General features: G+C 36.6%; 2 protein-coding genes across 6 annotated transcripts; both read left to right on the top strand.

The window, feature by feature from the left end:
* Positions 1-1,701: 1,701 nt before the first annotated feature.
* LOC103702057 (uncharacterized) lies at positions 1,702-15,000 on the top strand. 4 transcript variants are annotated; one of them, XM_039127066.2, is made up of 19 exons: positions 1,702-2,230; positions 3,501-3,538; positions 3,629-3,651; positions 4,897-4,979; positions 5,078-5,129; positions 5,203-5,287; positions 6,114-6,204; positions 7,175-7,213; positions 7,321-7,388; positions 7,489-7,551; positions 9,012-9,067; positions 9,188-9,261; positions 10,831-10,923; positions 11,021-11,122; positions 11,783-11,863; positions 11,944-12,035; positions 12,134-12,149; positions 13,337-13,447; positions 13,540-13,825. In XM_039127066.2, the coding sequence occupies exons 1-19, from the start codon at positions 2,072-2,074 to the stop codon at positions 13,639-13,641; spliced, it is 1,428 nt and encodes a 475-aa protein (XP_038982994.1). In that variant the 5' UTR covers positions 1,702-2,071; the 3' UTR covers positions 13,642-13,825. The 4 variants fall into 4 exon arrangements, with proteins under 4 accessions (XP_038982994.1, XP_038982991.1, XP_088557977.1 ...); XM_039127063.2 differs by having other exon boundaries at positions 1,720-2,230; positions 4,873-4,979; XM_088701852.2 differs by lacking the exon at positions 1,702-2,230 and adding an exon at positions 2,237-3,367 and having other exon boundaries at positions 4,873-4,979.
* Positions 15,001-16,334: 1,334 nt separating this feature from the next.
* LOC103701974 (serine/threonine-protein kinase 54-like) lies at positions 16,335-24,494 on the top strand. Of its 2 annotated transcripts, XM_008784214.6 has the most exons (6): positions 16,347-17,591; positions 19,836-19,957; positions 22,279-22,475; positions 22,658-22,832; positions 23,648-23,782; positions 23,860-24,494. In XM_008784214.6, exons 1-6 carry the CDS (start codon positions 17,354-17,356, stop codon positions 24,067-24,069), a joined length of 1,077 nt encoding a protein of 358 aa, XP_008782436.1. In that variant the 5' UTR covers positions 16,347-17,353; the 3' UTR covers positions 24,070-24,494. The 2 variants fall into 2 exon arrangements, with proteins under 2 accessions (XP_088557979.1, XP_008782436.1); XM_088701853.2 differs by lacking the exon at positions 23,648-23,782 and having other exon boundaries at positions 16,335-17,591.
* Positions 24,495-25,191: the final 697 nt, after the last annotated feature.

The following is a 25,191-nucleotide window of genomic DNA, read 5'->3' as shown; positions in this document are numbered from 1 at the left end:
ATGATCGCGGTTGATAACCAAAGGATAATGGCATACCTTTCAAAGCCACCCAAAATGGGTGCAAGCATGGTTTCCTTGTCAATCATCAAGCATAAATTGATATTTTATCTATAATAAACACTCTAAGCCTCTCATCAATCCTCAGTAATTTAGAACTGGATTTACACCTTGTTCTCTTACGTAGTTTTTCGTGCGTCATATGCATGCACTCCTAGTATTCTCATCTCATTCTCATGTCGCTTGTTACTAATTCAAAGTTAACAAAAGATTTGATATCAAGATTGATATCAAATCTTTTTTTATGTTATGCTGAAATATAAGGATTTATTGGATATACCTAAATAAATATAAAAAAAATCATGAGACTCAAAGATTCATATCAAGATTTGATTCTTTACTGAGTTGGATGCCTAAAGGTTAATGGATGGTCAACATGTATCCTTAAGGAGATATCTCATCTGACCGATTACTTCCTTTGTTATTCTTTTCATGCTGCATGAATCTGGCCAACTCTCTCTCTCTGTTTGTTTTTTCTTTGGTACATAACTTTCTCCTTCTAGCCTGCAAGCACCTATGATTTCAGTACATTAGAAAGGAACAGCAGGAAGTTCATTAGAAAGGATAAAGATAGGTGGTTTTTTTTTTTTTTTTGGTACAACGGCTGCTCATCCTACTCTGATATAGGTGCAGCCAGTAAAATCAAGAGCGACAATCTGGCATAACTATGAAGAAGGAACTCCTTTGGTGTGTCCAGAGAATCTCTCCGAAGTACTGTGCTGCATAGGAGACAAGAGAGAAATGCAAGCAAGTGGGAGCAAACCTTGCTCTAAGAGAGCGGAATCTAATGATGCTGTCGAGCCCTTTAATTGCTTGTCCACACGTCAAGTGGGAAATGACCTTAGCGTAGGATAAGAAGCGATCTTTAGAATCTTCCCATGTCCCATGGCCAATCCTCTCCACTGTTGACGCTTGGATAACACCCACGACTTAGGAGTCAGACAAGTGATCATATAGTACTAGAATTGACCAATGGAGATAAATGAAGAGAAAGAGGAACAGCAAGTGGTTAGGTTAATGCGGGAATAAAGCAATCCAATTTGGTGCACTATATATTTTGGCAAAGTGCACTACTTTGATGCTAAAGTAAGTCTAACACCTCGGTTTAACGTCTTCCGCAATGCATGGATGTGCAGAAGTTATTTAAGTTTCAAAAGACTCTCGAGTCTCCCGGTCTTATAATATTATATTACTATAGTAATTCTTTCCTTATCACAATAATATTTAATTATTTAACATAACATATTAATATATTATCATATAATATTATATTATATTATATTTATTGTATAACATAATAATAAAGATATAAAATATTATGGTTATTAATGCAAATTAATTTTTCAGACTTATATAATTATTCTATTTTATTATGAATATTTTATTTTAAAAATATATATTATAATTCAAAACATCTTTTTGAAAATTTTATCAAATATTACTAATTTATCTAAAAGTTATTTTTGGCTTTTTAAAAACTCCTCCAAATAAGACCTAAGTCATTACTTAATTGTACTTAGATAATCCTGATAAAATCTCTTTCTCTCTCTCTCTCCCCCCACATGCCCTGCCCCTATTTTTTTTATTTTATTTTTTGAACTACGTGAACTTAAGAAACCCACCAAGGGGTTCAAAAAGCATGGAAAATGTGACAAGTGGTCTCCATTTGTTTGATCCTTCAATCTCCATCTAAAGAGTAAAGATGCCCTTTCTTGCCTCTATTCTAACCTCATCCTTTCGTTCCCTCCATTCAATCTCTCAATTTAGTGCTCTCTTTACTTCATAATAAATCCCGCACTCTCTCTCTCTCTCTCCAGTAATACATCCCCCTCCCACGTCCACCTTCGCCTCTTTAAAAGAAATCATTCTCTCTTTTTTAACCGTCAAGAAGGGAGGGAAGAGGGAAAGATCGCTCCCATTCCTATCCCCTCGCGCGACTCCCTAAATACACCGAGAACCCTAACGTCTTAGTATTATCTCTTTCTTCTCCGCCGATCGGAAGTCGGGGAGAGGGATGGGGGAGTGCTGCAACGGAGGAGGAGGAGGAGGAGGAGGAGGAGGGGTGTCGATGTCGGTGCGGCCGCCGGCGCTGTTCAGCCCGGGGGCGATGGTGGACCGCCGGTTCTTGAAGCACGTCTTCGATAACGTCCATGGGAACATCTCGCTTGATCCGGTACAGGCTCTAACCTAGCTCCGATCCGTTTGTATTGGATTCTTGCTCGTTACGTCGCCATGAAATTGGTTCTTGCTCGATTTTGATGCCTTCTTTGGTGGTTTCTTGTCGTTTGGGTCTCCTGGAGTTTTCGCGGATTGGACGTCTGGGGTTTGTGATGTCAGAGTAGTTTGATTTGGTTGGTGCTCTATTTGCAAGAACTCGAACTGGATGCTGATTTTTCCATGTTCTGTTTTTTTTTTTTTTGACTTTTCTGAAATTTTCTATTATGATGCACGATCTTTACTTTTTTCTGCATCTTTTTACCTGTTCTTCTGAACTGTTATTATTGCTGTTCTTAAGTTGTGTTTTCTTCTATTCTGGTTCTGATGCCTTGTCTTGCGATACTTTCCTGGGTTTGGACACTTGTGGAGTTAGTGGAAAATTCATCAACGTTGACATCCAAGTTGGCTGGATAAATAGGTTTTTTGTCTTGCAGTTTGGTACTTGTCTCTCAAGATTGCTTTTCTGATGGCGCTCTAGACTTCTTTTGGCGTTTTCTTGCTCTGCTGGAGGTCTTTCATGTCTGAAGAGAATGTCCTTTACCATCGTTTCTTCTCATAACCCAACCCTCTGTCCTTCTCGATCTTCATGGAAAACTCATTCTTCAACTCTGTTCTTGCCGCCTTTGTTTTTCTTCCTGCTCTCTGCGATATGAAGTATGAGCTATCTACTCCAGGTGTTTTCAAATTTGCGTCTTTAGAATATGCATGGAGTATGAATATTCGAAATTTTTAGCTATAGGGGGAGACTCGAGCTAATCTTCTGCAGTTTAGTGCATTTAGTTTCTGATGGTAAATTTTGAAAAATTTGGCTCATAATTTAAATGCTTCATGTGAAGAATCTACCTTTAATTTTTATTCTTTTTCTTTTTTCCCTTTGCAGTGCAAAGAATTTGTAGTTTGATGGTTTTTGAAAGAGATCATATGCTTACTCAAATTTATTTTTTTGGTCATACATTTCATCTTAGTTTTGGCTAGTAAGTTTAGTTAATTTATTCAGCATGTGGAGATTTCAGTACTTCTGGCAAGAAATTTATATGCTCATATGTGCGTTAACAATACTTTCTGAAGTTATGAGCAGAATTCCATTAGAGTGGTAATTATCTTGTCTTTTTTCTCATCTTATGAATTACGGATACTTATTTTTTGTTAAGGTAAAGCTTCTTTTGTTTCATAGATTGTTGACTTTGCAGCAACTAGATGTTTAATTTTCTGTTGGATAATTGCAGCTGAGCTTGAAGTTCATAGACACTGAACAGTTTCAGAGGTTAGCTTGACTTGTCAATATGCATGATACTTGATTCTTTAACTGAATTCAATAGGTTAATGCTGATTTTGTATTTATAACATTATGCAGGCTACGGGATCTAAAACAACTTGGTAAGTTTCCTTGCTTGTTTGTGTGGTCTTTCATCGTAGGGACATGATCTGTTGTAAGTTGTTATAATTTCTTAGGTTCAAAATTTATGTATGACCAAAAGGTTTTATTAGTTGTTTCAGTCATTGATTAAATGTATAATGATGATTAGAAAAATTTCTGCTTTTGTATCGGTACTAGAAGAAATATACAATGAAAAGGCTATTTCAGTTGCGAAAGGTCTGGTTGAAATGAGTTAAAATACAATTTACTCACAATTGCTAATCTATGATATAAGCATCATCTAATAAGTGCATGTTGTAGCTGAAATAATACATATTCTGATCCAGGAAAGGAAGCAGCATATTAATCGATTATATAAATAAAAATATCAATTATAAAAATTAAAAAAATAAAAAAATTATCCAAAAAAGCTGATATGCATTTAAGGTCTTCTGGCAGCAAGTCATTTCTTCATCCTATTAGCAGTGAGCCCATTATCTTGCAACAACATAGATGAAACCAAGTTCACCTGGTTTATTGTAATTAATTTGGATTTTGCACTTCTCAAGATGACAAAAATGCTAGTTAGATTGCTACAATTTGCTTATAGCATAGTAACTTTTGATATGCCATAATATAATTTTTTCAGATTGCAATAAATAATGCAAAATATACAGCCTTAATTTTGATAGACCCAAAGACTCAATAGCGGCTTTTTATTATAGTTAAGAGTACAAAAATAAGAACATGGTTGTTATAGATACATATTTGTCAAATAATATAGTTGTAATGCATGTCAGGAACAGATTAAGTGATATGTATAAACTAACAATAGTATATTAGATGTCTTTTAAAAAATAATAACATATATATTATAAGGAAACAATATTTTAAAATTATCTAATATAGTAAATGTATAGTTACAGAGGCAATAAGTTATTCTGTAAGTAGGGCTTCATTCTTTTGTATCATCCATATAAATAATTAATATTAGCAATAGTTGCATGGAACTTATTTTGGTAGGTCTTATATATGTACGTTGATATTTGCATCATATATGATATCACATAATGACAAAAAAGAAATGGCTCCATATAAATTTGTTACCAGTTCTAATGTTTTTTTTTAATGTGGATTACTCATTTGGTCACTATATCCTATCATAGAATGATTCAGTAGTCAGAAAGTTCTTATTATTTTGACAAGACATGTGCCAAGCATAAAGATTCTATGCATCTCAGGTCTTACATCCATGGTCTATCCAGGCGCAGTGCACACTCGATTTGAGCATTCATTAGGGGTTTACTGGCTTGCTGGGGAGGCTGTTCGTTGTCTTCAAACCTACCAAGTCTGAGTTTTTTTTTTTTAAAAAAAAATTAGTTGGTTTCCTTATAGCAGAATATCAACATTTCTGGAACTCCACTGAGACATTTGTCATGTATACAGGGTTTGGAGCTTGATATAGATCATTTTGATATGCAAACGGTGAAACTTGCAGGTAACTGATTTTCTTTGGATCAATTTGTTTTGATCAGTCAAATAATTTCTGCTGTGGTTGATGTGTCTTCTAGGCCTTTTGCATGACATAGGCCATGGACCTTTCAGTCACCTGTTTGAGCGTGAATTTCTTCCTCGGGTCCTTCCAGGATCAGAATGGTAATTTTTATTTCTACCAGTCTTTATTTTAAAAGCCGTAAGTTCTACTCAATGTCTTTCTAAGCTTTGCAGTCCAGCAGATACCTTGAACTGACTATACAAGATGTTCTCATACTCTCATAGTCTTATTTCATAGAATTTGATTTAAGAGTTGAAGGTCAGAGAATTAATATAACAGAAATTCTATGGTAGGGTTTATTCAAATTTGTATACCTTATATTCTTGTCTTCATTTGGAGACAGTTGTAATCAGTTTGCATGAAACATGCCATGTTATCCATGAGTAAAGATATTCCAAGTTTCCATTGTCCTATTTTCTAATTTCTATCACTTATTCATTCAGCTGCACTTGACTCTATCACCTTTTATTGTGGCAATATATTCTTAATAATGAGAGAAAAAAATGCTTGACCTTGCACCTTCAGGGAGCAATTCATTTACAGTTAATTTTAATATTGCATTTATACTATCTTGTTTTCAATTCCATTTCTTTATGTAAATTCCAATTCTCCAAATTTAAAGCTTATTAAGTCCTTGAAAGTATCACCAAACTTTCATTGACATGCATTTTATTATCATGCCAGAGGAGAGAGCTTCTGATTGACTTTTGGCCATTAAATAAAACAAGATGAAATTGTTTTTTCTTACTAGCTTCTGTTTGTGGCTTGGTTCTGTTCACAATGAAGGAACCAGTGTTTGGTCTATTATCATTAAGATGCTCACCATGATAACTTTGTGTATGACTGGCACCAATTAAATATCTGAATATACAATGTATTGTTTCATTTTCTTTATTTGGTTTTAAACTCATGGTTGTCATTTTTTAGGTCTCATGAGCAAATGTCGGCGCAGTTGGTGGACTATATTGTTGATGAACACCACATTGAAATTGACCCTAACAGCCTTAGAAAAGTGAAAGTAAGATGATTTTTTTCACTCAACATTCTTCTGTTTTTGAGAACATGAAGTTGGGAAAAATAATATCTATCGATTAATTTATGGTCAGCAAACATGATTCTCGTTGATTATTAATATACAATCCTCAAGATCTAATTCTGTCTTTATTAACTGCTTTAAAGGTATTAGAATGCATAGTTTCAAACAAGTTTAAAGCACTTATAGTCAAAATGCACCAAAGTTGGCCAAACTATGTAGTTTTGCCAACTTTTCTTTGTTGATTTTTAATCTTAAATTTCATGCATATGTAAGTAAAAAAAGCAACTCTCACTGGTTCGACTATATGGGGACCAACTAATTCTTACCAGGCTTTTTTTGGTCACGGGCAGATTCATTTGACTGCAGACAGCTTGCAGGGATGGCCTTGTTAATATGATAGTGTATTTGTCGACAAGTAGGAATAATGAATTATCTTATCAATTGAGCAGAAAGCATTCTATTGGATTCATAAGGTTATAGTTAGTGCACTTTCTTTTTGAGCATATTCACATTAGATTTAAAATATATGCCTTTCTATATATCCAGTGTTATTCTTGTCATTTCTATATATCTGCTTCAAAAACCTCGCTTTGATATTTATTTATGATTTGTCACGGTCCACCTATTTCCTTTTTGCTTTAACTATGGAAGAAGTAGCCACTACTCTTTCACACCTTACGTAAACCATGATAAATTCTTTTTATTTAAATGCACATGTATGCTTATTTGCTTCTTCAATTCTTTGGGCAATTAGGCTTCTTTCTGTCTTTCAGAAATTATATTCATGCAAAGGGGCTTTATCTAAGGTGTTATGCACTTCTTGCATGCATATCTCTTTTGCTTGACTATTGTGATCCATGTTTGTTCATAAGAGTTTATGTGATAATTTGCCGTGAAATACTTTGGGGATGCATAATCGTACTTATAAACATCATCTGGAAAATTTTTCCAGGAAATGATAACTGCCAGCTCTAAGACTGCCCTGGCAAGAGTAAGTTCTTTGTCCTTTTGCTGGCCCACTTTGTTCACTAAAAAGATTACATGTACTGTAACAATTTTTTCCTTTTCTGTTATGATTCAAAAATTTTTACTACACAGAGTTCAAAAGAGAAACAATTTCTGTATGATATCGTGGCTAATGGTCGCAATGGGATAGATGTTGACAAGTAAGGGAGTGTATGGACAATATTCAGTTTGTCCGTATCCTGTAATCATGTCACTCTTATCCTTCAAGGTACTAATTGTGCTAAAAGCATTTTAAAGCAGGTTTGATTATATTATCCGTGATTGCCGGGCTTGTGGTCTTGGCTGCAATTTCCAGTTCCAGAGGTATGTCTTGAACCATTCCATGTTCCTGTGATAATTTGGTAGTAGAGTAACCCATGCACACCATTTTCATGAAGCAGATGTCATTCTATTAATGGATGAAGCAGGATTTTTAAGGAAAATATGTATATCTTTTTTAAATGCTTAAGGCTTGTTTAACGATTAAGGTGAATCTCTTTTGCTGGCACTGGTCTCAGAAGCACAGTTGCAATATTAGCAGACTTTATTGCACACAGTCGAGAATTATTCATAACTTGAGATCTGGACAAATTGTTCTTGGTATTATTCAATTGTTAGGGGAAGGGCTGCAAAAAATTCATGAAAACTATGAATTTTGTGAATAAATTGCAAAAATTTGAATTGTGAGGGCACTCAGCTGTTGCACAATATAGAGTTGCAGCTCATGTGGCTGGCCCGCAGGAAATGAAAATAAATTACAGACATCTTGGGGCCTAGGGAAGTGTAATAAGTTAAAATAATTAGGTCTTGCAAATGAATTGATGAGGTGGGTTAATAAGTGGATGAGATGTATGTCCAGTAAAATCTATGAATATTTTAAAGGAATACATATGTAAATGCCTCTTCTCGGTGTCGCAGCCAATGATTTGTTCCTTTAGGCATCTCCTTCTGTGAAGGGAGTTCTCACCATCCTTCTTTTTTCTTTTTTTTCTTTTTCCTCAAATGCTAGACTTTGCTATTTTATACCGTCAAATATTTCTCAGCACAGTCAAATCAGAAGTGATTTTGTACTCTCTTTACTTTCTTATATTTAGAAATCCTAAATTCTTGCTTTCTGGTTTGGAATAATATAAGTTAGATTTCTTTGGCACCTAGAGATGTAACATGCAAGCATATAAATTGACATGAATTTATGTGTTTGTCATTTTTGCATCTAAATAATTATTCTTGGATTGTTATTTATTTATCATCATTTTTATTTTCTGAACTCTAGAACTTCTGCCAACCTAGAGGGCGAGCTTTGGTGCAATGGTAAGATTATTCCATTGTGACTTAGAGGCCACAGGTTTGAAACACGGAAACAGCTTCGGGCCCTAGGCCGCCCTTGTAGAACTTTTTGCCAAATCTGCCCTTTTTAGGGTATTCTGAGAGTTTCAATTTTGCCAAATTATTGCCAAACACCGAACTTGTGACTATGCTCAGAAGAACATGATAGAATTATGTGACTTTGCATGCATATGTAGAAGTGTTGGGCAACGTCAAGTGAAATATTTTAATTAAGAAGAATTATGTAGTGTTCAGATGCATGTGTCGCTGGTTGGCAATGCAACTTTGAGTTTATGGAAATGAACCAAGCACACCCATCGGAATTTGAAGCACTGTTGTTTCTTCCTCTTTTATTCATGTTGGAAAAGGATATACTCCCAAATTTGGAATTTATTGCTTTTAAGAATTTAGTTAGAGGATTCTGCTACCCTTCTTTTTAACTTTTTTGTGTCCTGCAGATTGTTGGAAGCCATGCGTGTTATAGATAATGAAATATGCTATCCAGCTAAAGAATGTTAGTATCTTATTGAGTATATGTTATGCATGCAAATGTCTATTTTATATTTGTATGCATGTATGTATGGATCTGTTGCATTTTCACTTGGGATTATGCTTCTACTTATTTCTGGCACAGATCTTACCATCCACAAGTTATTTGCAACGCGTGCTGACCTTCACAGAACTGTCTATACCCATGCAAAAGTAAAGGTGTGTGGAATATATACATGTTTTTAACAATTACATCTTTATAATTATTTAGTCTAGTACATACATAAAACAGCCTTTCTTTGTGTGCGAGAGTGAGCAGCATGCTTGCACATGCATACACCTCTTTTTTTTTTCACGACAACTAACTGCCATATTGTTTCATGTTTACCATAATGGTTCACATATATCAATTTATTGTTTTCGTGTATATTAGGTTATTGCTTTTTATGACAGACTACATGCATTACTATCTCTTTTGTTGACCATATTTGATGATTTTCCATATTTCTCTTTTTATTTTTTTAAAATAAATCCAAAGGAATCTCACAATCTGTAACTCGATCCATGATCTTATTGTCTAGGCAGCATCATCCTTTGTTGCAAAGCAATTACATCACCCTTTTCCTTTCCACTTTCTCCATTTCAGTTTTCTCTAATGCCTACCGAGATGGCTATATTGACAATTACATTCTACCACCATCACGCCCAAGTCAGAGGAACCGGTACTGAGCACCGTACTGGTTCTCCGATGGCACGACTCGGTACGGACCGTGCCGGGCCTGTACCGAGAGAGGGACAGTACTGTAGGAGAAAAAGAGAGAGAGAGAGAGAGAGAGAGAAGGGGGAGAGAAGGATGGTGGCCGGAGGAGGGTGCCGAAGGCCGGCCGAGTCCGCAGGAAGTTAGGTCGTGACTGCTTTTCCTGTTTCGTTTGAAATAGGAGAAGTGGCCGCGACGTTAAAAAATTTGGGATTTTTAAGTGAAGTGACTTTACTTAAAAATCGCGAATTTTTTTGAAGTCGCGGCCGGACCCCTGTTTCATTTGAAACAGGAGAACCGGCCACGGCCTCGCCTGCCGCAGCCTTTGCCGGCCCCCTGTGGCCTCTGCCAGTGTCCCAACCTCTCCCTTGCTCACTTACTCTCTCTTTTCTTCTCCTTCTCCGGGTCCGGCAACGGATCTCATTTTCGTTACCAGAACCGTACCGGTGAGCCACCTGTACAGCTTGGATCGGCCGGAACCATCCGATTCGGGACAGCTCTGCTGACCTTGATCACGCCTGTCTAATCGATTCTCTTATAGCTTGAAAAAATTAAGATTTAAGAAGCATGACATGATTTTGCATTTGATTGCCAGGGCCAAGTGTACAAGTGTACACAGTGGACACTATAGCCTTAGGCATCTACCTGCCAAGTGGGAGGTTTATATTTCCATATGCAACCAAAATGTTTTTGCTAAAAACCAATGAACTTTGCTACTTTGGCATGTTCTTCATAATTATCCTGCATTGATGTTTGCTTTGCCTAAAATTTACATTACAGTTTGCATGCCTCTTTATGTGATCCCGCACTTTCAGTGTTTCTTCATTCATGGCAAACTTTTTTAGAGTTATTTGCCAAGTATTTGAGGGATAGCTATGATAATGTGTTGTTTTACATGGGATATTTTCCCCCATACTCGGTCACATGTACCATTGGATCTTTCATAGTCTTGTTCATAAGGTAGCAATCCTCTTGTATGTAAATAAATGTTATTTTACAATTTTTGCCTTCTAACAACTCTTCATCTCCAGGCTATAGAGCTCATGCTTGTAGATGCACTTCTAGCAGCAGATGGCTACTTAAAAATATCTTCTTTTACTCTTGACCCAGCTCAATTTTGGAAGGTTCCTTTTACTTTTATGTTATATTTTATCCTTATATTTGGAACCATCTATTCATATTTTACAATATTTTAAGATTATCCATCTTTTTGACTTGCAGTTAGATGATACAATACTGAAAACCATTGAAACAGCTGACAAGAAACAGCTGAAGGAATCTAGGGATATAATCCGAAGGATTCGTCGGAGGGATTTGTATCAGGTAGCAACCTGTATGCTCAAAGTTTTTCTACACCTTCCCTCCAGCCAGCTTCAGTTTCAACATCATTTGTTCACTTCTGTGATATGCCTACGGTTTTAAAGATTTGAAACAGCCCAAGTACCATACTACGTGTAGTTTCTATTAGGGCATACCTCTGGGTATAACAATGTGTTTGTATGGAAAAGGGATTTGCTTTATATGTTGAATTCTAGCTAATGAAACTTGAAGAGAGAACTTGTAGAAGGCAAGCATAAAATGTGTGCTCTATTCCTGTTAGGCCAACAGCTAGGATTTCCTACATCTTTGTGATTTCATGGACTTGAGGACAAAGTTGTGTCTCTCTTTCCGCTGATCGCTGCAACTGCAAAGTACAATATGATAAGATGCATCATGCTGGGCTGTGGCCCATATATGTATTGTCAAATGATAAAACATTTTGACTGTCTTCTGTGTTGTACATTCTATTCCTTTCATGGCATAATCATATGCTTCACCACTCTAGTGATCATGTCATTTTTTCCTTTATGCTGTATAAAATTTGAAATATTTTGTCATCAGTAAATCACATTTGTACTGCAATTTATTAAGATGTTTTCATTTACTGTACGTTTGGTTCTTGTTGAATGACTTTTAGCAATTCATATTTTTATGTTCCTGTAGTTCTGCAACGAGTATGCTGTTCCGAAGGATAAACTAGAGTATTTCAAAGACGTCACTTCACAGGATATTGTTTGCTCACAGGTGGTCCAAGTTCTTATGAAACTGATTTGCTAGTTTAATATCATTTTCTTGGTTAACTAGAGTTTGCATTATCTTTGCAGAAAGCTAATGGAATAGAACTAAAGGAAGAGGATATTGTTGTTAGCAATGTCAGGATTGATTTGACTCGTGGAAAGGATAACCCTCTTGAGAGGTACTCTGCACATGCTTGTTTATAGCTGATGATTTCCACACTCCCTTGTTCAGATACTAATGGCTTCCTTTTGTGGGTTGCACATGTACTCTATGCAGCATTAATTTCTTCAAGGTAATAAATTTTCTCATCTGAAGACCAGCTTAAACTTATATTTACAGAGGAAACGTATCTCATTATATCTATTTGCAGGAAGTACTATTTCTGTGGGCTTTACCAAGAATAATACATAGGAAACGTGCTGATTTATTCATCAAATTATACATAACTGAAAAAAGCATTTTCCTTGACACATGCTTTTGTACAATTACATGAATTCCTATTTGATAATCTTTTAAAATTGAAATTGCTTGATGATCTAATCATTTTCATCTAAGCATATTTTGTATTAGATAATAAAATAGTATCAAACTAAATTTTGTTTTCCATCTTCTTTTTATCTGAACCTTAATTAGGGTCAATACAATTTTTCTTTTTGTATGTTTGATGTTATCATTATCTTTCATAGAGATTTTCACATAAGAGGGCCACCTAATCATTGTCGAATTTTTTTTGGAAATGTATGTAAGCTGAAACTTCAGTATGATATGGGAAAAAAAGTTGTATTGACAAAAGTACTATAAAGAATGTTTGGTGTTTCTTGAATATTTTGTTTGCAAGTGAGAAACTGCATTCCTCAAATTCTCTCCTGTTGTTTCTGTAAGTTGTATAACACTATTACCATGTCATTAAGAAAATAACATAGTAAACAATCTCTGCAGTCGTAAACTGTGCGAATTTCATTGATGCAGCAGTTTAATGTTTTTGATATTACACATCCTGGCTTTTTCAAGTACCACGGAATGACCATCTTAGAGAAATGTCGTCCTCACAATCATATTCAAACTCTACCCCATTTGTGACATTCTAATCTCATGCAAGTAGAGAACAGCTCTACAAAATTTTCCTGGACTTGGGAAAAATCTAGACAAAGATGGTGTTAAGGTTTGATTACCGACTGCTTTCGCCATTGAGGCACACATAATAATCGATAGGATCAGATGGAAATACAAATAATTCAGAAAAAATGTAAATATGCTAATTTTACTTGCATTATTTAAGTCCAAGCCAACATTTTTGCCTTGTGACTGATTAATGTAATTACCGTATGTCTTTCCTTTGTCAGTAAGTATTTTTGGTTAAGTGCATTACTTTTGGAGGACAATAGTGATTTCATGTGATCTTGAGAAACCCTACCGGCTACCGGTTCTTATGCCATATGGAAGCATCATTAATCCATCTCACTAAAATTATTTTACCAGGATTATGACAGTGAGAAGAAATTTACAATCTCAGATGATCGCATCAGCCACTTGTTGCCTGCATCTTGTCAAGACAAGATAGTGAGGGTGTATGCCAAGAAACCTGAATTGGTTAGTGAAATATATGGTTTACTTATTTTGAAATCTTTGTAATCTTTGCACTTTTTGAAACATTAATTTACAGCTATACAATATTATTATAGGTAGAAGCAATTTCGGAGGCCTTTGAAAACTTCCAATTGAAAATATATGGGGTCAAAACACAAGTACATGAGACACCAGAGAAGAAGAGACATCGCAAGTAATGGTTCCCTTGTTATGTTTTGCTTTTCTTCAGTCCTTGCGCGTTGTTACACAGGTCTCCTCTCATTTTACATGGAAAGGAATGGCTTCTTAGGTGCAACATTTATATCTCCATATTGGTTGGTAAGCTTTATAGGGGAAATGCATTTTTTTTCATATAGCAATAAAACAAGTATATTTGTAGCACTGCCTGTAGTTTTTGTGTCTCAACAAGTGCAACTTGTTTGGACATATAAGGGTGAAATCTCAAGCCATAAGTCTCAACGAAAAAATGATGATGGTAAACTGAGATGTGCAGTTGAGCATCATCATTGGGAGATCTAAGTCTTGATGTGATGAAGGTGGATTCAAAAGCCCTATATTATGTGAACTGCAAATAATAAATGATCTTAAGGTGAACTAACCCTAAACCAAGTGGAATGGAAAAAAAAAGATTCATGTTGCCAATCTCAATCAGTTTTGGATCAAAAACTTGATTGAGTTAAGGTGAACTAAGTTATGAGTATTGTATCCATCACTCCACAAACAGCACTTGGCTGGTGATTAACAATGATTTGGCTTTCTAACATAGTGATCGGTGGATGAGGGGTTAATGGTTGGAAAAGCTAGTAAAATGTGACTTATGTTTTTCATGGATTCTTAATGTTTCCTATAAGATGAATTATGGCAGTAAGATAACCAAGTAATTTGGACACCTTAAAATTTCAGGCCTGTTTGTATGGTCGACCATCTTATCAGCATGACAATCTCGCATCTTTAGTAGTTGATGAGGTCTGAGGAAACCATCTTTCTCACTATGAATCTGACTCCTTTTTAAACGGTTATTTTTCAGTATCCTTAAAATTCTGGAATTGCTAGATTATGGCCTCCTATTCTTTATTCCCTCTTGTTTACCCAAGTTACTGATGCAGTCCCATCCATTCACACGACAACCGTGAAGCTCCAGCTGCTTTAGAAATAATATATTTGGTAACGTTGATGCATTTTGGGAATGCAACTCATTTGCAGTTTATGGATTTCGAATTGTATAATGTTACATGGCAACATAAGAACAAGCATTCATCCTGGTAATTCCCAATCGTCACCTGAACAACTTACACAAGCATTTTAGCCAAACAGAGATGCAAGGGAAAAAATGGAAAGGGCTGCAAGCATGTACACAATTCTATTGTGTTGCCTGCTGGTGTCCTACCTGAATCCAATCCGACAGCATTCTTAGGCAAAAGAACGTGGCAAAACTTATTTACCTACCTGTATCCAATCTGACAGCGTTCTTAGCAAAAGAATGAGGCAAAAATTATAACCATCTAGTGACATTAAAAAAGCTGAATGGCCGCCCTTTGAAGCTATGATCTTTTTGAGTCAGAAGCGTGAAACTCCTCCAATACCCTAAAACACGACCGAAGCGGCAACAAATAAAAGTCCCTGAAGATTCCTTGGAAGTAACGTGACAGTGATTTCAGTTGTGAAAAAAAAAAAAAATCTCTTGCCATATAACAACCATCCAAAAGAAGAATAAATTTACAGTTTAATTTCAAGCATAATTAACTCAGCTACACTTTTCATGCTTCTATTTAAGCACCAACAAGATATATAGCATGAAACAGTTTCATGTGTGCATGACTATTGTTTCGAAAGTCAATCGGACTTCCATTTAGGAGTGACAATTTACATGGTTTCAGTAGGTTCAGATTTAACATAAATAGGTTTGGATTATAAATAAATCAATCTATATTGACTTGTTTATTAAATAGGTTGAATTCATGTTCAGACCTTTTAATTCATTTTGACTTATTTAATAATCGGGCTGGATTATGGCCTAATCCATTTAACCTATATAATACCTATTTAACATGTTTAACTCATTTATGTGCTAATTAACCTATTTAACTCGTCTAAATTCACTTATTATGCTAAAAACCTACTTAATTTGTTTAATCTGACTCGACCTATTTAGTAAACAGGTTATATAAGGAAGATCGGATTATCTATTTTATACCTAAATTTTTAATTTATTTAATAAATATGTCAGGTTTGAATTGATAAATTTTTGACACTCAACTTGATTTGCACATCTAAAATTCCTATTTGTGCGGGCTTCTCGACAGAACATAGCCTCTCAGTTAGTTGTTATTGTTGTGGCGAATCATCAAGCCCTTCCGGGCAAGGTCTTCTGAAAAGTGGCGAATCATCACCCTCGCACGGCTCCAAGGGAATGGCTACGGGTCCATCAAATCCAAGGTCTATGTCATGTGATCTTTTATTCCTCTAATTTATTTTTAGAGAGAGAGAGAGAGAAAGCGAGAGGAAAAGGCCTTTTTTTTTTTTAATTTTTCTTGTGAGGACATGGGCATTTTATTTCTCTAACTTGCAGATCCCGCTTGCTCAAGAAAACAGTAGCGTGCTATTCCAAGCAAACATAACCAAAATATGTTTTTTAAATAAAAAATTGATATTTACTGGCTCCATTCGTTATGAATAAGACTAGGGTTTACTATAAGGGAGAAAATCTTGCCTTTTCTTTATGTAGATATGCAAGGGACCATTGCGATCATGTTCAAAGATAGGGTTGATTATCCTTGTGGATATTCTCTTCAACTGTTCTCAACTGTGAAAATGAAATAAAAGTCTATCTATTCACCAAAATAAAAAAAAACCTATCTTTTCTTTTTAATGATTAATAATGAGTTCTTTCAAAATAAAGCTATAATACCTCCCAATTCTAAATACTTTCCTTATAAATATGGACTCTTTTCTTTAGCTTCTCCACCTATACATACAACCTATCCAAAAACTTTAGTTTCGAGAGCGTAGGAGACTTCAGCTAATTGTATTTTATTCTACCATTATAAAGAACCATGAACCAACCAAAGAAAAATCACTATTTCTCTAATAACATCCTGGCCAAATCATAGAATTGTTATTAGATACTGTAGAGTTAATTTATTTCCTTTTTACCGTCCATGATATTTTTGGGGAACATTGTGCATGATCATTAATAACACTGCTATAGAATTAGTCAGCCTCACAAAGGCAACAGGAGCTTCATTAATTAATCAGCTTTTTTTCCCCCTTATTTTTGGTATTACAGGGGATCGGAAGACCCATTAATTCATTAGCTTGTACATGCTCTCCTCGACAATCTTTGCATTCCAAGATAAACAATCACCTTCCCAAATCTATCACCCAAAAAAAAACAAAAATCACCTCCTCAAATCAAAGGAACAAGGAAATATGAAAGGAAAATAAGGTGAGAATCTTCCCCCCAAAAAAAATCAAAAAGATGGGAGCTTGCTTGAGTCTCGTGACCATGCATTCAGAAAGTGCTCCATAAATAGATAGATTCTAGAGAGAGAATACATACATAAAAGGAGTGACTGTAGAGAGAGAGAAAGATCCATGTGCTCACATGGATCATAGAAGGGAGAGGAACGGGGGAAGGGATGAGAGAGGGAAGAAGGGAAAGGAAAAAAGAAGCGAGAAGGGAAGAGGAGTATTAGTAGCATTCACTGTAGAAGGTATAAATAGGCGAAGAAGTGAGGAGACAAGAAGAGCAGAAAGCCACCAAAGACTCCACCTTTTTGGCTTCCTTCTCTTGCTCTTTTGAAGCCAGAGAGAGACCAAAGACTCCACCTTTTCCCCCTTCTTCTTCTTGTCCTCTTGAGCCGAGTGACAGAGAGAGCGAGAGCGAGAGAGAGAGAGAGAGAGAGAGAGATGAAGGGAGGAGGGGGAGATGGGTTCGTTCGGGCGGACCAGATCGATCTGAAGAGCCTGGACGAGCATCTCGAGAGGCATCTAAGCCGGGCACGGACGATAGAGAAGAAGGAGGAGAGGGAGAGGGAGAGGGAGGAATGGGAGATCGACACCTCGAAGCTAGTTATAAAGGGGGCTATCGCCCGGGGAACCTTCGGCACCGTCCACCGTGGGGTCTATGACGGCCAGGACGTCGCAGGTGAGCCCGAGACGACGAGAAGAAGGGGATTTTGGATGCCCATTTTTGTTCTCTTCTGGAATTATTATGCCTGTGATTTGGTTTGAATGCTGAAAAATCTCTCCTTTCTTCTATTTTAAGATACACATTTGCGTTCTTCTCTCATTGAGAGGGTAGCTTGTTATATCTTGTTTTTCGATGGGATTTCTCTTAATCACCAATATGATTGTACCAGGAGGAGTTGGGGGAGGGATAGTTTTAGTTTAGTTTTTTTTTTCACCTGTTATCAATGAGCATTTGGTCCTTTTTTTGGTAATCTTGTTTCAGGCGATCACTTCAGAGACTCTATATTTTAGTTTCCTCCGATTAATTTGGTCTTTTTGTTCTGGAAAAAAAAAAAATCCCTGAAGGGAATGCTGCCAACTGTTGTTCTTCCAAGTCATCTAACACTGCATTCCTTCTATTTGATGTCCTGTATACTATCTGTCAGCTGAATCTAGTGACAAGTTTAAAACGGAAGGAAGGTGCATTTCCCTGCTAAACGGGCTATTGGTCTATCCATTATTACTTCTGATTTGTGTCTGTAGGACACCTCATTTAGATTTGTGTACATTCCAGTTGCAGTTGTTACTGGTCCCAACTCATAGTTATTGTCCTGATGGAGGCCCGTGAGTTTCACGGGTTTGGTTAGGTCCTTTCCATGATATTTGTTGGAGTAGGCTTCTTTCTCTTGAACTTTCATGTGATCCCAACTGACGACTTATTAAATCCTGGTGTGCTGCCATTATTTGTCTTGTGATACCTAAAGTTGAAGGGTGGAAAGCCAGAATGTTACTGAAAAAGCACCAACTAGCTGCAAAAAGCCACATTTCAGGGGAAGGGGTTGAAGGAAAAAATAACCATGATGATGCTATGGTCGACAACATGCAGTAACCTGATATTATTATTTATTCTATATTTTTTTTTTCAAATTTCTAAACATACCCATTAGAATACAATTATCTTTGTACATAATATCTTTGTATCTACTCCTGATGTTGAAGCCATCACTTTCACAACCTGATTTTGAAAGTTGTGTTTCAAAAGTCAAAATTACTTGCTGAATCCATCACCTTTGAAGTGTCTTTTTTCCCTTAAGAAGCAAGCAAGCCAGGGTCCAAACAGTATAAAGTTGTAGTTAATTATACATTCTTCTTGAACATGATTCAGGAATTGCAGTAGTCACTTGTTAACTTGCTCTTAATATCCATTTGCGAAATAAGTACAATTCCTTGACACAGCTGTGACAATCACTGTTTCTCTGTAACTCTTCCAGTCATCCTATTGTTATGAAATTGTGACTATGGAACAAACTTCACGGGTAGCTTACTTCTACCCTAAAGACATTCGAGCTAAGTCTGGAACTTGTTTACTAATCAGATTTGGAATTAAAATTCAATCGACCGATGTCTTCTGTTTCGTGATATGTAGTTTTATTTCCATTGAAGCATCTCATGTTTACCGTGCAACTAAGCTCCACATAAAATAGAAATTGCTTCATTTTTCTTAAATATATTCCCAGTAAGGCAAATATTTGAGTTTTGTAGTGCCTTATGCCGACTTGAACATTTTTTTACGTATCATTCATTGCCTGTACCGTTTTTCTCTTGTTAAACAAATAATGATAAATGAGCATCTAATTCAAACCTAAGTTCAACATTTTTCCCTCTGAATTATTATTGGGCTTCTGTGGAATTTCAATACCTGCATCATTCTCCTTTACCACTCAAACTGGACTTATGTTAGTTTAGACTAAGTAACTAGCTGTAGTTCCTCTTTCTGCCGTTTGTTTTAATAGAAAGCTTCTACATGATGCGTAGTTTTAGCTTTTTTATCCATATTCACATGCTTTTCAGATTAATGTACTTTAATCTGCATTTTTTGCCACTTCACTGGCATGCTCCATTACCTGTTTACCTGGTTTAAAATATCGAGTAGGTTTTCACCTTCATTTATGCACATGAATATAACTAGAGGCAAATATTGACACATGCACCATCTGGCTGAACCTTTTTGCCAAAGGCAACTTACAGAACTTACATCCTCTTGCTTCTTTTTTCCCCCTTTACCACAGTTTAATTTGTCCGAATAGAAGTCTAACTATGTGCAAAAATTGCACCTGGATTTCTTCTTTTTTTGACATTGAGCTATTAGAAGAACTTTTTATATTGAAAGTGGTGTTGTTCTTTTAGGTATTGTTAGCCTCATAGTTTCCTTGTATTGCAGTGAAGTTGCTTGACTGGGGTGAGGAGGGGCACAGGACAGAAGCTGAAATTGCTGCGCTTAGGACAGCCTTTACTCAGGAAGTTTCTGTTTGGCATAAGCTTGATCATCCCAATGTAACTAAGGTACATTTCTTATCACATATTAGTGTTACCATGTTGTAACTAGACTTCAGTCAACATCACATAGTTCTATCACACAATTGTTTTCTTTTCGCTATATATTGTAATTTCGTTGGTTGTCATGGCAAGTATCATGTTTATCTTGGGAAATAGTTTACTGATGATAGATGCAATTCGAAATTAAATAAAAAAAATCAGTTGGGTAATATAAAAAAATTGAAAGTCAATAAGTTTTCGAGTATTGACTGGCCTTTCTCCTTGATCCTTAGTCTATTCAAATCTTGGTTCTGTCAGTTTAGTGGAGCACGTTTCTGAAGTAATGAGAGTTACAATTGACAGCTTCAGCTTTTTATCTTATGCTATACATGAAACTGACTAGGAATCTCATAGGTAAAAAGATACTTGTTACTCTGTAAATTGTTGCATAACTTCTGGATCTGTTGGAGGAAAGCTGAAATCTAAATGCCTGACACCTATAATAGGAATCAAAATGCTGATTCACTAGAAAGTTGTAACAAGTTTTGGTTTTAATTTGTGTTAGTTTCTTTTCACCGCATACTAGCAAGCCACTGGGCGTACTTTGCAAATATCCATTACAAATTTGGACCCATATTTAAAGACTATACTTAAAATAATAAGCAAACCTTTGGTTGACCCCTAACAGGTGTATTTTCTCTGTTTCCTCTGATAAATATCAAGGGAACCCACATCAAGTTTATAATGGGTCCAAGTAGTTTATCCCCGATTCTCTCAAACACTGTATCCTTTTATCATCCTTTCTTTTGCCGATCTATCTCCACTTTTCTTTTTGGTCTCTCTCTCTCTCTTGCTGCAGTATCATGTGGAATCTTTATTGGATCCAATGGTCTTTTATTCAACAAACTTATCTTAATTCTGGAAGTATGAGTACTATTGTGAAGAGGGAGCATGCTTTTTCATGCACATTGTATGCATGTGGGATATGTTTCCCTTGCTATTACAATTGACATATGTGTTGCTCTGGTTGAAAATACCATTGAACATGAACATAGGAGGGGCTAATCCCCATTGCTGTTGATTGCAATTCTATGAGTGATAATTGGTGTTGTCCTTGTCATGAACCAATCTTAAGACAGTTCTGCCTGCACCATTTTATATGTTCATTATTAGGGTGCGGTCTCACCTTCTTTGAGATGAGGATAAGTTACATGCATGATGCATATTGAATAAAGATTTGCAATATATTCTGTGTTCGAGGAGAAAGAATTAAATTTTTTTTTATTCTCTTTACTCTTTAATTTTTTCAATCTGGAAAGGTTGTTTAGTTTCCAAATCATAAAGTAATTTGTGTAGTATATTAAACCAAGGTCCGCCGTACCGGTACCGGTCGGCGTACCGGTGGCCGGCCGGACCGGTACGGTACTGGTCCGGTCCGGTACGTACCGGCCGGTACGCGGTGGTTTCAAAAACCACAGCGCCTCTAAAAAAAAAAAAATCATACCGGTGCGAACCGGCCGGTTCGCATCGGTACGAGGCCGGCACCAGTCGGTACAGGCTCTGAACCGGCCGGTTCGGCTAAAAAACCGGAAAATTCCGATTTTTTTGTGGTTCCGGTACCGGTCTAGGACCGGACCGGTACGTACCGGCCCGTATGGCATTCCATGTATTAAACGCTTTTCCTTGGTATCATTTGTGGAGGTTAGCTTAGTTTCTAATTATTGGCTCAATCATGTTCCAAATTTACCTTGCTAATTGATACGTCTCAATGTAACTGGTCTGGTAGTAACTTTTTTGGCATACGCTATGCTCAATATTCATTAACTCCATTGCTCCAACCTATTTTCAGATCTTCACCACACAAGTTTGTGGTATGTTGTTATATTTAACTTTGATATCTGAGTCATTGCCCATCTCTTCTTCAAGATGTCAGATCTAGCGTATAGCCACAGATTTAGAGACAACATCTTGACAAGCTTATTTGAACTAGTTATGGATCTGCATATCTAAGAAACTTGAGAAGGGCATAATATGTGCATCACCATTGTGTCCAAGAGTTTGTCGTGTTCTCTGTTTGCATAACACATATGTGGAATTGTCCTTAAGGATTTTACAGCTATTGTTTAATTTTGCAAATTCAAAAGTTTATCTTTTGATATCATAGAATATGACCTTGATCAAAAAGGCATCCAATACCTGCATTAATTTTTTTTCCCCAAATTTGAATACAAAATGCCAGTATCTTTTTTTGCTTGATTTGTTGACCATGCTTCTACTTGTTTGGTAATATTTTTCACTAAATTTTCTTCAACAACATTATTGGCATTCCTTTCAAACTTCTTTTACAGTTTATAGGGGCTAAAATGGGTGCAAGAGATCTGAGTATACAAACAGAAAATGGTCAACTTGGTATGCCAAGTAACGTATGCTGTGTCATTGTTGAATATCTTCCTGGTGGTGCATTGAAGTCATATCTGATAAAAAATCGGAGAAAAAAGCTAGCCTTTAAAGTTGTTATCCAACTGGCTCTTGATCTTGCACGAGGGTAAGCATTAGCTTATTTTCTTTGATAAGTGCTGTTTCTTGAAGTATATCTTTATTTGAATTTCATTTGCAGTTCCGAATTCAAAGCTTATTGGTTCCTAATTACCTTGTTCAGTGTTTTCAGCCTTTTAGAGGCTGCTTGCTGGCTAACCACTTTTAAGCAATGTGCTTTCATTTCTGTAGGTTGAGTTATCTTCATTCAAAGAAGATTGTTCACAGAGATGTGAAGACAGAGAATATGCTTCTTGATAGGACAAGAACCGTAAAAATTGCTGATTTTGGTGTTGCTCGTGTCGAAGCTCAAAACCCCAATGACATGACGGGTGAGACAGGAACCCTTGGTTACATGGCACCAGAGGTAACCATCCTCTTTTAAAGTGGATATATTTGTGCAAATATTATTTTTTTCTCTTCCCCTGCCATTTTATCTTTCACACATTTTTCAGCTGCTTAAATTGTTTATTCTTCATGACTTATAAATCTTTACTTGCTAATCTCATTGGCTTGGGCTAACATTAGTTAGAACAATTTTCAGCTCTTTTTAAGTATACAGCGGAATAATATTTTCCTGCCTTGATGCCACATAAACGGTCTTTTTACTTCAGTTTACAACAGACCATTTCGATAAGATGCATGCTTTGGGAGTCGAAAATTAATAAGGCACTTTCTCTGTAACAAGAATAGAATAGCTAGATATGTGGCATAACACACATGCTTATAAAGGACTTCTGTTGTTAGTATGGCTTAGCAGATGGCAGATGACTGCCAGATGAGTCCAAGAAGTTGGGTTTTCAATGTAAATGGTGAAAATAGGCAGAGATAGTTTTTATATACTGATTGCTAGAGCCGACTCTCCTGTTGGGGAGTGGTGGCTTGAATTCTACTGCAGCTGTGTTAACTTTTAAAAGAACAAAATTAAACGAAAAAGAAAAAGATCTTCTACCATGTCTTTTGTAAGCTTGTAGAACATATGGTTAATATGAGTGGCAGAGTGGAGCATGGAAGGTGCATAATCTTTGTCACAGTTACCAACTTGAGGTTCTCGTGATCTCGGCATAAAGTGACCCAAAACACTGGCCGCAATTGGTCCCATAAATTGTCATCTGGCTAGATCCTAGAAAATAAATTTCTACTACGATCAGCAGTGACTGTGTCTATCCAAACTGACTGCAGGTGCTCAATGGCAGTCCCTACAACAGGAAATGTGATGTATATAGTTTTGGTATCTGCTTATGGGAAATATACTGTTGTGATATGCCCTATCCTGATCTCAGCTTCTCAGAGATTACATCAGCAGTTGTGCGGCAGGTATACAATTCTTTCTACTGCATGTAGGATAGGAGCATTACAAGAGGAAAATTGAACTTTTTTCTCTGAAATTGCAGAACTTGAGGCCCGAGATACCACGGTGCTGTCCGAGCTCTCTCGCTAATGTGATGAGGAGATGCTGGGATGCAAACCCTGACAAGAGACCCGAGATGGATGAGGTGGTGGCAATGTTGGAGGCAATTGACACATCAAAGGGTGGAGGTATGATTCCTCTTGATGAGCCTCAAGGATGTCTGGGGTGCTTCCGCAGGTACCGTGGCCCTTGATGAGGCGTATTACCTCGGCCTAACGCTGCCATGATGGTTGCTGAAAAGAACATAAAGCCCCAAAAGAATGGATAAAATGTTTCGAGGAATGTGAAAACAGGCAAGAGTGCTGAGATATAATAGTCATCTCCACATTCGCCTTTATTTTATAGGATAATGTAAATATTCTAATTTTCATCTGTTATAGGTAACTAGTCGGTTGTTGGATTGACTGGTCTCCACATGTTTTGTAAATGACCCTATACCTCAGTTTGGTATATCTCATAATTATCTCTGTACGTGAATGTTAATGGTAGAACCATTAATCGGTGATGGAGCAGATGTTATGAGGCAAGAACTTGCATGTTTCTTAGTATTCTGAATAAAATTGACTGGTGGGTACCATGAAAATGGCCTGTGGCAAGATGCCACTAATTAGGTTTTAATGCTCATTTGTTGTGATTACATTGTAGCAACTTGTTTAGGTCAAAATATGTTGTGATTACAGTAGGGGTAGGTCCGGGCAGCCTGCTGCTCAACATGGCTTGGCTCCTTAGAATCTCTATAATACATTATCTTTTTCTCAAAGGGCCGACGGGGTCTCTGAATGTCATCCCCCAATTTTCTATAGGTCTTTTCCATCCATTGAGAAAAAAGAAAAGAAAAGAAAGCCACCCAAAAAATCATTGTTCTTGTTTTCCCTTCTTTTTTCTACTAGCTGATGCAAAACATTCTGCTTTCCTCTCAAAGACAGAAGCTCCGCAAATTCAGATGAGCTACTATTTTTCCACTGGTGAATTAGCATCCCTTCAGGATATTATCTTCCAACAAAGGGATGAACCCCATCAAGTATTATCTTCCAACAATGCTCTTCCCAGTTTACCATCCAGCAGCCAGTAGGGTAAGTTCCCGGATATAGGACATAATTTTACCCTGGTCCTCATGCTACAGACACTATAAGAAGTACCAGTCCCCCTCCATATGTACATCATATCAAGCTTTCGAGGTACCGACTTCTAGGAAATAAATAAATAATGGAGCTTCAATTCACATTTCACAATTAAAACACATGCACTCCCTCACACCATACCAGATCATGGAAATTGGCATGTATGCAAATGCCTAAACGAGACAACTCAAAAA

The sequence above is a fragment of the Phoenix dactylifera genome, chromosome 7 (assembly GCF_051530095.1).
Source record: "Phoenix dactylifera cultivar Ajwa chromosome 7, Ajwa_hap1_PhDact_Kaust_v1.1, whole genome shotgun sequence".
NCBI classification, from domain to species: domain Eukaryota; kingdom Viridiplantae; phylum Streptophyta; class Magnoliopsida; order Arecales; family Arecaceae; genus Phoenix; species Phoenix dactylifera.
The sequence above is the reverse complement of the archived record's forward strand: the minus strand, read 5'-3'. Positions and strand labels throughout refer to the sequence as shown.

Bases quoted from the DNA above. Each gene is read 5' to 3' on its own strand.
- LOC103702057 (XM_039127063.2), top strand. From the start codon at position 2,072: ATGGGGGAGTGCTGCAACGGAGGAGGAGGAGGAGGAGGAGGAGGAGGG. The intron at 5,130-5,202 runs GTAACTGATTTT...TGTGTCTTCTAG, and splicing joins GCAAACGGTGAAACTTGCAG to GCCTTTTGCATGACATAGGC. The intron at 9,068-9,187 runs GTTAGTATCTTA...TTTCTGGCACAG, and splicing joins ATGCTATCCAGCTAAAGAAT to ATCTTACCATCCACAAGTTA.
- LOC103701974 (XM_008784214.6), top strand. From the start codon at position 17,354: ATGAAGGGAGGAGGGGGAGATGGGTTCGTTCGGGCGGACCAGATCGAT. The intron at 22,476-22,657 runs GTAAGCATTAGC...TCATTTCTGTAG, and splicing joins GCTCTTGATCTTGCACGAGG to GTTGAGTTATCTTCATTCAA. The intron at 22,833-23,647 runs GTAACCATCCTC...AACTGACTGCAG, and splicing joins TTGGTTACATGGCACCAGAG to GTGCTCAATGGCAGTCCCTA.